The following is a 15,828-nucleotide window of genomic DNA, read 5'->3' on the forward strand; positions in this document are numbered from 1 at the left end:
AACAAACACAATACAGGGGTGGCTGCAGAGCGGTTAGCGTGTGAATGAAATTCTATATAAAAGTTTTAAAGGGATATACTCATTGCAAGAAAAAAATTATATTCTGATTTACATATGACTTTAATTTACAAGACATGTCACAAATACAATATGTACTTAAAAAGGAAATCAAAAATTATTTGCTAAGTTCAACTCAGTATCCTGATTAAAAGCATTGTATTAAGTCTCCACTTAAAAGTTTAATTATCTGAAACATTTCATGAACAGGAAAGGAATCTTTTAATCAGTTGGACTCTAATGCTGTATCTTCTACTTAATGAAAACTAAATAAAAACAATGCTAAAGTTTTTGGGAATTAGAAAGATTTTACTAGATAGTAATTATACTCTATAACTTTTCTTTAATGCTAGAGGGCGTGGTGGTGTTATTATCACATTTGGAAACATACATCCATGCCTATTCATTGAAAGCATATATTCATGCCTATTCATTGGAAACATACAATCATGCCTATTCACTGGAGACATACATTCCCGCCTATTCATTGGAAACATACACCCATCCCTATTCACTGGAAACATACATTCACGCCTATTCATTGGAAACATACATTCATGCCTATTCACTGGAAACATACATTCACTCCTATTCATTGGAAACATACAATCATGCCTATTCACTGGAGACATACATTCACGCCTATTCACTGGAAACATATATTCATGCCTATTCATTGGAAACCATACATTCACGCCTTTTCATTGGAAACATACAATCATGCCTATTCACTGGAAACATACATTCATGCCTATTCACTGGAAACATATATTCATGCCTATTCATTGGAAACCATACATTCACGCCTATTCATTGGAAACATACATTCATGCCTATTCACTGGAGACATACATTCACGCCTATTCACTGGAAACATACATTCACGCCTATTCATTGGAAACATACATTCACGCCTATTCACAAATACTGGAAATAAAAGTAGAAACATTTTCAGTTGACAGTGTTACTTCAATGACCTCATTAAAAGCCTGACATTCAACAAAGAATAAACTTTATAACGTGCAACAATCAGATAGAATATGCCAGCATAAGTTACACTGTATTACTGTAGTCTTGTGACATTGTATATATTAATCGCGTCACATCTATCCATTCAGATTACATACAAACTGATTATCTCCACGTGAAGGATTCAACACATCAGAGTGCCGGATATAAGCCGATCTAGGAGACCTGTTGTATGTTATCATTTTTGTTGTTGTTGATTTCCAGTTATATGTACATGTGTATAATCAATATGTTAAAATGTAATATTTACATTTCTAATATTTTTGCCTTTCTTTTCCTTACAAATTGTATTGTTTTACCTCGGACTATAGAATGACGCTTTGTCATTGGATAAAATGTGTCACGTGATTGCCGTCTAAATGAGTAGCAAACTTCAGACGGCAGTATGACGCCCTGGAGTCTTTCTAAGTATATTTCTTCCTTATACATTTTATGTCATGGAAGCGTTATACATAAGAGGTAAAATTAGGTAGTGATTGCTCCTTCGCCAAACGCTCGGTGAGAATCACGGGTCTATCAGATATTACCTTAAAATGGAGGTCTCGTATTGCGGCAGGTGTTAACATGTTAAAGAACCCCCACTTCTACGGCTCTGGGCGCTAAGTATATGCCTAAGTTTGTGGCACTTCATCAACAACTGGTGACGTCTTAAGATATGAGTGTAAAATTCTCAAAGGGACGTAAAACAACCAACCAACCATATCGGTCCTCGACAAAACTAAACACTTATAAGGTTTGTTACTGGCGGCCGCCCTCTATGGACAAATTTCAGTAGACAATCAGTAACAAACCTGATAAGTACTAATGATAGTCATTTCCTCATGAATGCGCTGCAGGTGTGAACAATGTGTATATGATTATTGATAAATATAGTACATCTATCTTAACTTTTCAACTGCAAATGGTAATACATACTGAAACAAAGTGATTGATTCCTAATAATTATAATTTGCGCGCGGGGACGAGAGAGAGAGAGAGAGAGAGAGAGAGAGAGAGAGAGAGAGAGAGAGAGAGAGAGAGAGAGAGAGAGAGGGAGAAGAGAGAGAGAGATTGCTGGGATAGGTGGCTTAGTTTGACTCTCCCCAAGTAACTTTCATTTCCTTAAATTTATTCAGATGAAGAGTGGAACACCACAGATTTCGGGGTAAATAAAAAAAGAAGATATTTACATAAAAATGTTGGTGACGTCACAAAAGTACGACTCTTCCAAGATTTCTGAAATTTTTCATAGCAAAGTCATGTTGGAATATTTATATAATACAATATGTGTGAACACGCCTGCGCACGTCCCAGCGATTACATGATAAATATGCCCAGTTGTGAGGTGTATTCCACTTTGTTTTAATAGTATCAATCAGGGAAAACAAAACTCGCTTACTTTCATTAATACTTCACCAATAGCATTCTGAAATTTGATGACTAGAGCAGAGTTACATTAATGTTTCTGTATTTATTTACCCAGTATGATGATAATCACATTTTAGACTACTTATAATGATCAATGAAAAAAATCCAACAAGAAAAAAAAACAACAGAAAAACAAGAACAAGAAATAAATAAATAAATAAATAATTAACAAACCAACCCAAAAAAAAAAAAAATTAGAAAACAACAAAAAACCCGGGATCTTTACTGAAAATCTTATGGATGAAATACCTCTGGTATCTGAGGTGGTTTGCATCATTTCCTGTAGCTAGTATCACTCGGGAGCATGCGCAGAACTAGGGGTATAGGTATTACAATTTACTATTTTTTCCCTGCAAGTATCAGCGATGTTTGTAGATCATTAAGTCGAGAAAACGGAACAGAAAAAACCATGTTGGAGGCATTAAATGGAAAGCAAAATCAAATAGCTCTCTAGTGTCCGGTGTCTCATGAAAATACACACGGTTTATAGAATAAGAATGAGAGAAATCAATTATCCATGTAAAGATATCTGCGCGCATTTTTACATTTATGAGTATTGTAAAGTCATATATTGACCAGCAGCTGCATTAATTATCTTACTGTAATTAAAACGTCTGTACCACGAGGATATAGATTACGGAATTAAATGACTCTACATTAGAATTAGGAAAACAAAATGAATTGGTGATTGAGTTGTAGTTAAAATCTAGATTTTAACACAAAAAACCACAATTTTTAAGACAATTACTTGCAATTTGTCCATTTCTTTGCTTAACGATAACATAAAACCCAAGAGGGCCGCCTCATCAATCACGCTCACATTTGTCATCCGCCGACATATTGTGCTTCATTCAGGCATATAATAACGTTACATGGCATCAAGCAAGTATCGAATTACGCATAACCGATACAACCCATCTTCATCTGCATCAGATTATAGGGCCATTACCAACGACAGGCCCGCAATATCTGTCGGTAAATAAGAACTTTATTTCGGTAGACACTATTGCATAATATTTGTTTACAAATTTACATCATCTTCGGATTAATCTTGGACTAGAACGCGTTGTTTGCGGCACTCAATTTTCACAAACTAAATTTATACCGATGCACTTTTCATCTCTATTTAATGTTTCGTGAGAAATGAGAAAGTATTGCGTCTATATCAATATATTTTCCGGCTATGAGACATCTAACAAGAAGACGTACATCCTTTCACTCAAGATGAAATAAAAGTATAGACAGAATGTATACAAGAAGCAAACGAGGGGCCTCTCTCATTGAGGACATATGTGCTGGACAAAACAACAGTACTACGATTTCTAAATCATTTGCTTGAAACACGTTTTGTCATTGTGTTGCCATAATTTCAAACCTTTTCTTCGGGTTTGAAAAATTACATACAAAGTTTATCTACAATAGAGACCTATTAAAACTTGGCAGTGCATCCTGGGAAAGACTCTAAAAAATTGCCGTAGCTTACTGAGATATTGTAAAGACACTACCTTTGTGAAATGTATACATATTAGAAGACAATTAATTTGAAAACCTCAAACATTAGCATGTTTTAAAAGCAGTACCTGATCCCACCTCTGGTGTTTCCAAGGGTCTGTGTTTGTCCTACTCTCAAGTTTGTACTCTTTACAGGATGTATGAGATTGATCACTGTTCGTTATAACAGCATTAATCTTTTTCCCAAGAAATTGATATTGTTTCAGGAATTCAAATAAGATATTCTCTTGCGAAAGTTCTAGGATCTAATTAGAGCAGATAACAAAATGGCACTTCTGGTATATAAGCAGACGGCAGGAAAATTTACAAGTTTCGTGTTTCTTTCGATCGACGTTTGGGTCTTCATGCTTTCTTTTTTTTTCTGCAATAAATCTCAGACTGCATTTAGTCCATTTAGAAATCGTTCCCCATTTAACGTTGTCATGGTGAAGACATTTATATACTCACTGCTTCTAACAAAGTACATCAAACATATAATGTATTTACAACAGCCACTAGCTTGTCACCGAGCCTCTCTGTTTGCCATGATAAGTTTACATTTAGTAAATTAGAAAAACGACTGGTAATGCATGACACGAGAGAAGTAACAAAATTATGTTCCATTGAAGACAAGCTCATTTTTTCGACAAATTCCTTGCAAAGCACGCTATTTACAATCTGATGTTGCACATAAACCATAATTTAAAACGTTTCTGATAAATATTTGAAGGAAAATTATAGATATGCAACGGAGCACAAAGTTTGTTTCTCTTTGGACAACACAAACTGTTGAATCAATCCCAGAGCTATTTTCTGTTCAACGCAGACGACACTGGTACTTCCGATGCATTCAACTCTGATTCTCTCATCAATGCCGGCCTCGTTATCAGGTATACCTTTATCCTCACGGACCAACATCAGCCGATGACCTTTACTGACCGCCATGACTATTTTTTTTTTATCGCTTTTTAACAAAATTATAAGGTAACCCTAGTCTCTAGAGGTCACCATTCTCGCTTAAAACGATTAATATAAAAGAATTTAAAAAAACCCAGGTGGATCCCCAAAGACAGTCACCATGTGTAGGTGTATTGATTAAAGAAAATATAAAAGCATTCATTGTTAATATGGGATTGAAAGCAATACCCCTTGTTTAGTGAAAACCCTCGGTACCTGATACCTGCCGCTCCGTTCTATATTGAGAAAACAAACCGAGTCATAATTATATAGTTATATGATGACTACTGTGGGATCAGGTAAGATATTGTACCTAGATAATCGAACAGAACCCTAGACTGAGAGAAACAATTTCCGGGATCGTCTCCATTACCTAAAGACACCATACTGACTGTTCCCTAAGTACTCGTGAAATTTCCTACTCTTTAATCAAAATTGTTATCAATAAACAGTACAGTAAAAATTCTGTATTAAAACAGTAACGAATGCAGGACCTACTCCTAATCATGAAAACGTTTATTGCATTATACTACAGAGGCTCTGATTGGGAAACAAAGTCACGTGATCGCGAAAATTGACAATACTGAAGGATTCTATCTGCAATGGTGATCCCTGGCTTTTCTTTCAATATTCTGCGACTTAAGCAAAATTTTAAACAACCCTCCAGCTTTGTATTATATTGACATTCATGTGACTGATATTATTCTTCACTTTGAGATACATCATAACTTGCCCCGGGCATTCCATCTTAATTATGATTCTTTCCTTAAAAACACAAAAAGGAGAACCTGACGATATTTTGATATGTCTTTACTTTTTTGCACATGCACATTGAGTGATTCGAGAACGTAGAAAAGTCTTATCCAATAAATTTCAAATTTTCCGTACAGATACCATAGTCTAGTAAAATAAAAACTGTTGCGTAATTACTAGACAGAGTGGGGGAAGAGCTGATCAACAAACTTGGCTGCGCATGTTCAACGTAAGTTTAAATCCGTAATCCGAATCTAGTGTATACGTTGTAAAACTAGTATCAAGAAAAGACACACATCATTATTTCATTGAAATAAAAGAAAAATCATCATGTCAGAAACTCCACATGTTGAGGCTATCACTAGGTTGACTTTACATACTGATTTTGACTACGGATTACTCCGTTTACCTAATTAAAATGTTGGGCTCACGGCAGGTGGGACGGGTCAACAGGGGGTACTCATTCCTCCTAGGCACCTGATCCAACCTCTGGTATGTCAAGGGGTCTGTTCTCTTCTCTTAATTTTATATTCTTTATACGATTTATGAGATTTATGAGATTTCTCACTGTTAATTATCGTCGCTCGTGCATTTAGAGGGAGGGGCTCAAAAACCTTGAAATTCACACGAATTTCGTCAGATGTTTCTTTTTATTTTGAATTTTAAATGATATAACATGGTTAAATTCCGGCAGATGTTTCAGTATTAAATGCACTACATTGTACATGTATGGTATAAATAATCAGGTTGGAATAATACTTGCACAAACTAATAAAATGCATTTGCCAGACTCAAAAACGAAATATCAAAGCCTCAAACGAAATGCCGTGTTGCTTTGAATTTATCAATGATTTTAATCCTGTCCTCAAGCACCTGTATATATGAACCAGATGGATTTTTTTAATCCAATATACAATTGAAATGAAAAGCAGTCATTATTCGCGCAGGTCGCATTTAGTATAAAATCCACGATATCTGGTTACGTTAAGGATGTATTGCATATAATTTGTTATGGAAACATATGGTAACTCGACTTTCATTGTTTGCTATGTGTGTTTGATAACTATAACCAATCTGCATCCACCATAGGCGATTTCTATAAAGATATTTTCAGAGTCATATGCGGGCCGCCGGTGCACTTGCCGTTTTCAATTACAAGGCTATACGATAATTACTCTATAAATATGGTTCATCAACTGTCGCGAATTGAAAGCGAGAGCAGGACGTCACGCGAATCATTGGGTCTGTCGATATTCGGCGAGTCCGTGTTGATTTACTTGAAGTCGCACACTGATCGCATACCAATGGACGGTTTACTGATACGTGCTCAGAATAGTTTAAGTACAAGCAAGAAATAATACTGTGAGTGCTGAGAACCTGGGGCCCGTTTTACAAAAAGTCGTAAATCTTAAATCCTAAGTCATAAATTTGAAGAACTTACGACAGATCGTAGGACCTTTTTACAAAACGTATCGTAATCGTATATCGTAAATTCTTTTGTCGCAAGTCGTATATGGAACTCTTCAGTGCATGAAGTTGTAGAATTGAACATAGATACCGCGCGAAACCCGACGCTTTGACGCGCAGACACTGGGGAGGGAAAAAAATTGGAGCAAATTAACTTTGAATTATATATTTGCATTGCTAAATAAGCGAAGTAAATTCTGGCCTACGTGTGGTGTGTCGAAATAAGATCTGATATGACATGCATATTCTTTTTAAAAATGCTTGAAATAGTCAACATCATCATGATCATTGGAAAAAGTATGGTCTATGCGGGAATATACAAACATTGTAAACAACATTGCAATGGGTCCTATGGTACACACTTGCTACATTTGTTTGATCCGCGCACTGACGGAAATATACGAGTACGTAACCATATTTTGTGTGACGCAGTCATCAGAGGAAGTGACGCATTGTAGTAAACAAAGGAGGCAGGACAAGCCTTTATATGTGCAGACAATAATGAATCATGGTATGTACTTGAATAACAGCTGGTACAGCCTTGCTTAGGTTTGTAGGATGATCTACGTCTCTCCGCACTAAATCTTTTAAATCGCCTGGGCAAACGATACCTCTCGACTACCTCAACATCACTGAGGTAGTCCAACGGATTATTTCTATCGCGAAACACCCGCAACGCACGTTTTTTATGAGTCTCATTCATAACATTAAACATTAGAAATGCAGCCATGTTGAATTATTTTAATTACCATAGTAACAAAGATTTTATGGAGCACTTACGACAAAACTTGGGATATAGGGTCGCCCCCGGGCGGTCGTAGACTTAAAACCGAATTTCATCGTAACTCGTAAATCCTAAATCTTTGTAAAAGGGTCTCACATCGTAAGTTATGTCTTACGACTAATTTTAAGACTTACGACCTTTTGTAAAACGGGCCCCAGGACGTCTTTCCTTAAAGTGAAAATCAGTAACGCGCTGAACGGCGAATTAGTCACCACAGAGACGTGTATGTCTTTTTGGACAGTTTACAAGTTTTCAATATCAATTATCGTGAAACGGATGTCCATATTTATGTTTTTCGTCATATGAACCGGTGTAATTAATTTCCTGGTAATGTGGTATTATTTACACAGAGATGTGCAATATCAATACTGTTACGCCCAGTTGTAATGACGAAGAAATTCGAACACGTACCAGTTATTTACGGCGCACTTTGCTTTGTTGGTGTTGAATTCCGGAGATCATAAATCTTTCACAGGAGAATAGAGCTGAATAAAATGGTGAAATTCTATATAATAAAATCAGAGTTCCCAAGGGATATTATTATTGGTATCGAGGAAAACTTTTACCAGAATATCAATATGGATGTTGGTTATGCAAAGTATGCTGTCAAAAACTCAATTTTGCTACCAGTTCTTCATACTTGTAGTGAAACTCGCACTAAACGACAGACATTGAATTGACACGAAGTAGAAATCTCTAATAAATCTTCCAATGTAAAGTAAAACACCACAAAACTGACACGTCACAACGACTTGATTAAACACCCCAAACCTGACACGTCACAGAAGTGCTAACCTTAGGATTCTGGGAAAACAACGATTGATTTGCCGTGACTTGACGTCGGTTATTTTTATTCATATCTCTTTGGACTAATCGGTCTAATTAAGTTGATCGGGGACCGTCGCTAATAATGCTAAGTAGCTAAATAAATCATTCAATCCCGCAGTAATAGTCGCACTTCCGTTTCCTGTCCAGTAACGATATATTAGAGAAAGGCGGAGGTTAACCACCATAAAACAGAATTAATATGGCTGCTGATCCCGTGGTCAGGTCTTTCACTTCATCTGTTGCGACTTCCTCAAATAAACCATATAAATGGTTAATTTTATGTACAGCAAGACTCTCTTAATTCAGCCATTATGTGATATGAGCATTAGAAACCCCCAACAGACACGATGTATTGTGACCACTCCCTAAAGCCGATATAATTCATTTAACAGATAGCCTCTGCTTGAGTTTTATCGATAGAAGTTATAGATCCTATCATAATTCAAATACAGTCACCAAAATTAATTCAGTCAGATCAAGTATCCTGAGAATCAGACTCTTTAATAGCTTTAGTTACGAATCTATTCATTTTAATCTAATTTTTATTTTTACTCTGTAAGAAAGCACTTTACTCTGTAAGAAAGTAGCAAGATGTCTTAATAAAAAAAGAAGTCATTAATGCTCTGTGTGTTATCTTAGATCGCATAGAAGATGAAAGACGACGCCAGTACTCAGTGTATATCATGTACAGAGTTATCAGAAATTGCATGTCTGGTAAACACAACGATGTGCCATGTACACAATAATCAGATCCCGAACCAGCAAATCACAACTTATATTTTGTTACAAATTCTGTCTTTTTCTTTTATGTGAAACTTATTCACTATTTGATAGAAAATCGTATAACTTAATTTAATTAAAATTAATTGTTTTGAATCCGCTACCGCTTCTCAAACGGTTTACGGATTCAAAACAGCTAATTTTGATTAGATTACGTGACATCACAATGCCACACTAGCATTTAGTGAAGCTGACGTCAAAATGAAGCACTAGCATTTTCAACAATGACATCACAATGCTGTGCTAGCATTTAATGAAGTTGACGTCAACATATCGCACTGTAAATGACATCAAGGTACCATACAGACATTGAATAATACCCCACTATCATTTTTAATATCGACATTACAATGTCACACTAGCATTTAATAACTTTGACGTCACAATGTCCCACTAACATTTAATAACGCTGACGTCACATTAACATGTAATAACGTTGACGTCACAATGACACATTACCATTAAATAACGTTGACGTCACAATGTCATACTAACAATTAATAACGTTGGCGTCACAAAGTCACATTAACATTTAATAACGTTGACGTCACAACAATGATGTCACAAAGTCACATTAACATTTAATAACATTGATGTCACAATGTCACACTAGCATTTAATAACGATGATGTCACACTAGCATTTAATAATGTTGACGTCACACTAGCATTTAATGACGTTGACATCACAATGTCACACAAACATTTAATAACGGTGCCAATCTAACGAATTAGGCTATATACGTTGAAGAAAGCACCCAAACAGACAGACAAACGGACAGTGCAATCGTAACTACTCGGTTATTTCCGTAACCCCAAATCAACCTCGTATGTAGATCGACGCCATCAGAGTCGGTTGCTATGTGTACCCAACTGTAACTTTGACGTCACAGACATATGTTACAATATGAAACATGAGCTTTGGGGCTAAAACATATGTATCTAAGATGTCATACATTTCTAATGCATTCCACCACCAACAATTTTGATTAAAGACGTTCATGATAAAAAAAAAACAACAACCTGAATCTCTGGTGAAAACTAATCTTACTTTTAAATAACACATTGTACAAAGATTCCGTTCTAGCCTTTTAACTTCATCCACATGCGCGCTACCGGCGAATAAATGCATCGATTTGATGCAATATTTGCGCTTATCTACGTCTGAGTCTTCTTTCCGGTTATGTGATCCGATTGGGACAGATGGACAGACATTCAGATTGACGGACGGACGGAGAGATAGAGAAACAGATAAACAGATAGACAGATAGATAGATGTAAAAATAAACATTTAAATTTTATTTTTGTACAAATAACAGCAGCTGGTATGCGGACTTGGCACAATAGATGTCAAACAGTAAGGGCTCAAATAGAGAATTCATATTCACAGATAATACCTATCGTAGAGAATTCATGACATATTCACAGATAATACCTATCCTTGTGTTGCGAATGAAGCACTGCAATTAAAAGACCATTCGGTGCAATTAGATGAATATTGGTACATTATCGTGTATTATATAGAATTGTTGCACTTATATCTAAAGGACCAGTAATTGTCCACATAAAGGAAATCGTCAATAGAAAATGACTTATCGATGGAATTTTTCACATATTGATCCATCACCGAAACTTTGACCAAATTATGGGTTAATTTTTTACGTCAATTTCATATACAAGGAACGATTTTTTTCATTGCAGGTGGCATCTGTACATGTACTCGATATTGATACCTTGTTAATTGTCAATGATACGATCATTCCAGTAAATACAACATATCGAGTAAGTGTTGCTATTGATTAATTTCATAAAAAATTCACACTTCTTTTTAAAAAATTTAAAATGAAACCGCAATGATTTTAAGTACGGATACATTTATTACAAGTATTACATTTTAAACCCACAGTGATACATTTATTTTTCTTGCGAAAGTTTAATACGATTGTATCGCTGTTCTGATACTTTATTGATGCTGGAGAATAATGGACGCGGTATCTCTTTGATCTCTGCAATAACTTGGGTAGAATTTTGAATTTACCTCATTGCCCTGTTCCAAATTTAGAATATGACACTAGCAATGATCCACGATTATCACAGAATTGAAATACTGCTTTTACACTAAGGATATTCAGTGGACATACGAATAGCTGTACAGTTGTAGGCGATGCAGTGATCGACTTTTCCTGATATGAAAATTAGGAATGGAATGGATTTGTTTTCTATAGAAATAGATGAATTTCTAAATATTGCGGTATATTTCATGGATTTCTGTATTAGATGCCCTCATGTTGACCTTAAAAATGATGCTATCCGATTCAAGGTGAAACTTTCCTACTTTCTTTCCTTTCACCTATATACCACTCTTGACTTACAAGGATTTTTCTTAGGTTAAAAATTAGGAAAAATCCATCCATTCGAAAAAATTAAATTAAGCTAATTCTGTTCTGAGATGTCTTTAACGTCTACCTAATCTTAGATTCGGCTCGTCTGGGTATTTGGACTGATGCCTTCACCGAATCTCGAAGCACTGGTAATTTACATTCAGCTTCGGTCGGTTCTAGAAATTAATGTGCACCTAGGTGACATTACCGCTCGCTTCAAATAAGTTATTTGACTAGCAAACCAACTCTGTATCACTATTAATGCTGTATTACTTACGGTCTAGGTTTGTAAATTCCAAACTAAAAAACTACCACTTTTTCAGTTCAAATGATGACTTCCATGGCACAATATTTCCTCTCCTGAAATTGAAGAGTTCCTATCGTCTGTTTTATTAAATACTTATTCATAGTACGTGTATATCCACATACCTAAAATATTGTTCTTGTATATCGCTAATTAAAAAAAACCAGACTATAGAATCTTTTCAATTTCAGGAGATAAAATATGGAAGTCATCATCTGAACGGAAAAAGTGGTAGTTTTTATAATGGAATTTACAAACTTAGACGGTAAGTAATGCAGCATTAATAGTGATACAGAGTTGGTTTAATAGTCAACTAACTTATCTAACAATATGACGGAGAAAACCTCACCCCCGTAAGGTGAAAAATCATTGGAAAACCAAGTCACCACCAAACTCTGATAATGTCATCGTTACGAAGTTATGCAAGACAAAAAGTATTTTCAATCTCTATTGAAAAAAATAAAAATGGATTCTTCAGATCTAAAATTTTGTCCATTTGGCCATTTTTCTTCCTTTTTTTTCTATTGATGTTTTCCGCCACACTCAACAATTTTTCATTTCATTATCTGGTGGCGCCCAGTTTTTATTAGTGGAAGGGAGAACCCAGATACAATGTACATGGGAAGAGACCACCGACCTTCCGAACTTTCCCACCTACCGGGATTCGAACCCGTGCCGACCAGTGGTGATAAGCCGTGTGATTTTGAGCGCGATGCTCTAACCACTCGGCCACGGAGGCCCCAATTAAACATGTGGACCGCAATTCTAAACAAAGACCCATTTTATTTTGACCTGATGAAATCAAACGATGTAAAACACCTGTAATTTACACGGCGGCAACAATCACAATTATTAGTGATGTAAAACACTTACAATAGCGGCAACTAACAGAATCATCAGTGATGTAGAACACATACAATAGCGACAACTATCACAATCGTCACATTCTCTCACCAGAGGGCACGTTACGCAAGGTTCACATGGGGCCTCATTTCCGGGCGCTCCGCGAGGAGCGCACGGAACTCTGGGTAGTGAATGCAATCGTCAGTGATGTAGAACACCATTCTCTCACCAGAGAGCGCGTTACGCAAGCTTCGCAGTGCGAGGAGCGCACGGAACTCTGGGTAGAGAATGGTAGAACACGTACAATATATGACGACAATCACAAATATGAGTGACGTAATACACGTACACTATATGGCGACAATAATCACAACTTATCAGTGAAAAGCACCAAGACTTTCTCATAGAATATCTATGATATGGTGGATGTGAAAACTGTCATTTTTTGTACATATGATTTTAAAGTCATCGGGTGGAGGGCATGGTTATTAGAAATTAACAGATTTTCCGCTGTCGCCATGGGTGATTGACAACCGTGTCGATTTACTACCGGGTAAATGCATTTAAAAAGATGTCGTAAATATATCAATGTTATTTCATTCCAAATTTATTCTCTATATTCTTTATGGGAGAAAAGCTGTGAACATGAATATTTAATGACTTTTGATTTCAGTGTTACATTGATTGACAGAATCTGAAGATCTGATTGCAGACAAAGTTAAGTGAATCTCTACTTTGATGGATCGATAGACTTCAGTAATATTTCGTCGTGATTAGGTCTCTGTTGTCATGGATAAATTTTGACACTCTTTTGTTTTATTAGTCGGGAGATAAATAATGTATTTGCTCCGTTTAATAGTGGTCACAAGGCGCTGAGCAGCGACCATTGTGAGAACTCACCGCTGTATGGCGGACGGCGAACTTCACACGGCGCGGATTTATTTTTAGTTTTTGTTAATTGTTTTCTTTGAAGATAAACCAGGACAGAACTCACAATAACAAAACGATGCCCTGACTAAGGAACATTTTTGTTATTATAAATACATACTACAGGAAAACATATAATCTTAATTTGATTCTCAATTTAACGCACGATGACGAATTCCATGAAAATAGATATTAATCTGAAAGTTGGAATGAAATATCTATTCGCATGTATGCACTGCTGCAATAAAAGTATCGTATTTGATATTTTCGTCGAAATGAAAGGAAGCAACGAATGTCTGTTCTTAATGAAACAGAATAATTCTATTAAAAGTGTGTTCAAACTTGTAGTTACTTACGGGCAGGGGGGAAATTCCACCCGGTATAATTAAATTTTCTACAGATTCTGAAATCGCCTATTTGCACGCATGATTAGTATATTGAGAATTTTTTAAAAAACACAAAATTACAAGAAGCCGCCTTTCATCGCGTTACGGTACATATTAAACCAACCTTTTCTTCCTCGATGCTTTCTGCTTCGTGGATCCGCCACACCATTTCCTGACCACATGTCCCCACCTGTTGCCCCACCCTGTACAGGCGGTGGATAGGGTTGGCATCCTCGGATGCCAGGGAACTTTTAATTAGAGATAACATATCCATGATGCTGACTCACACTCCGGGGAGGGAGGGTCGTAATCCCATCACACAGAATCGCCCGGCAGTCCGCGGAAGTCAATCCCCCAGAGAATGGCGGATACGCAATCCCTCACTGAACATCAGCAAACTGCAGAAAGGAAGTGTAATTAAAATTTTCCAAGACTGGTAAAGGCGATTTCTGACCAGTTAGTGGCATTACGAGGATTGACAGGCATGTTTTTCCAATCGATGACAGTCGGGGGACAATGTATGCAATAATTAGACCACTTATTTCTATATCAGGGGAGGGTCTCTTCAGCTGTAGGAGAGGCTTGGCGACATAAGATGGCGATCACCATTCGATAGTTAGATTTGTATTGAACATTTCAAACAGCCGGGAACGTTAGAGCGGAAACATCCGTTTGCTTGTCATTATAAGCATATCACGGCAAAAACTGCTATTGATTTCAAAATCTATTGGCGGTGAGGACTAACACAGACTTATATACCGCCAAATCTCTGCCATCAGTAAACAAGCAAATGCTGGTGTCCTACACGATCCATGCATCTTGTCGACATGTCAGGTTCCTTGGTAGAAAGATGTGAGAGCAGATATTCTTGGCCTTAGCTGAATCAACGCTAGACCACATTGGAGTATTCAGAGATCTAGGATTACTGTGTACACAGTCTTCAGAATCAGTGCTGACTGTTTCAGATCGGGTTCAATATACCAGGGTTAAATCGCGATTTTATAGCGCTCTAAGCACTCCCGGGCGCTTTTCCCAATAGAAGGAACTGTGAGCTGCATATGAAATGTCAATACGGTATAGTGGAATAAATAGTCACGGTAACGCTCTCCACATTAAATAACAATTTTCTGCAAAAAGTGTAGATATCCAATAAAGTTTTTACTAGTGTGCCTTGAAATCATTGCATTTTATCGCGTGGGTGCTATATGCGCATCAGTAGAGAGGAAATATCTGTTCTACTATGTTAGAAGAGTTTAAACAACTACATAAAAAGAGACCCAAGGGCCAAGTCGATCACCTGATAAGCTGCTTTTTTTTTCCAATATGAAACATAAAATCCTATGAATGTCCTCAGTTTGGTCATGAGACTTGAATCTCCACCACATAGGATGCAATAGATATAATTTGACAAATTGTATCCTTGCGTTTCTGATAC

The 15,828-nt window shown here is 36.5% G+C and overlaps 1 protein-coding gene and 1 long non-coding RNA gene across 6 annotated transcripts in view; one reads left to right on the plus strand and one right to left on the minus strand.

The window, feature by feature from the left end:
- LOC125670177 (SCY1-like protein 2) overlaps window positions 1-15,603 on the minus strand; it is a 51,458-nt gene extending 35,855 nt beyond the window's left edge. The window contains exon 1 of one of the 5 annotated variants that reach the window (XM_048905177.2): window positions 14,518-15,603. In XM_048905177.2, coding sequence (XP_048761134.2) covers window positions 14,518-14,667 — 150 coding nt within the window. In that variant the 5' untranslated portion in view covers window positions 14,668-15,603. Of the gene's footprint in view, window positions 1-3,241; window positions 3,272-13,110; window positions 13,150-14,517 lie in introns of those variants that run through there. The other 4 variants (XM_048905178.2, XM_048905179.2, XM_056164039.1 and 1 more) reach the window with 4 other exon arrangements.
- On the plus strand, window positions 13,330-15,570 carry LOC130054404 (uncharacterized). The gene is made up of 2 exons (XR_008802715.1): window positions 13,330-13,633; window positions 13,754-15,570. It is a non-coding gene; the product is annotated as an uncharacterized LOC130054404 (long non-coding RNA).
- Window positions 15,604-15,828: the final 225 nt, after the last annotated feature.

This window comes from Ostrea edulis, chromosome 4 (genome assembly GCF_947568905.1).
Source record: "Ostrea edulis chromosome 4, xbOstEdul1.1, whole genome shotgun sequence".
Classification (NCBI taxonomy): Eukaryota; Metazoa; Mollusca; class Bivalvia; order Ostreida; family Ostreidae; genus Ostrea; species Ostrea edulis.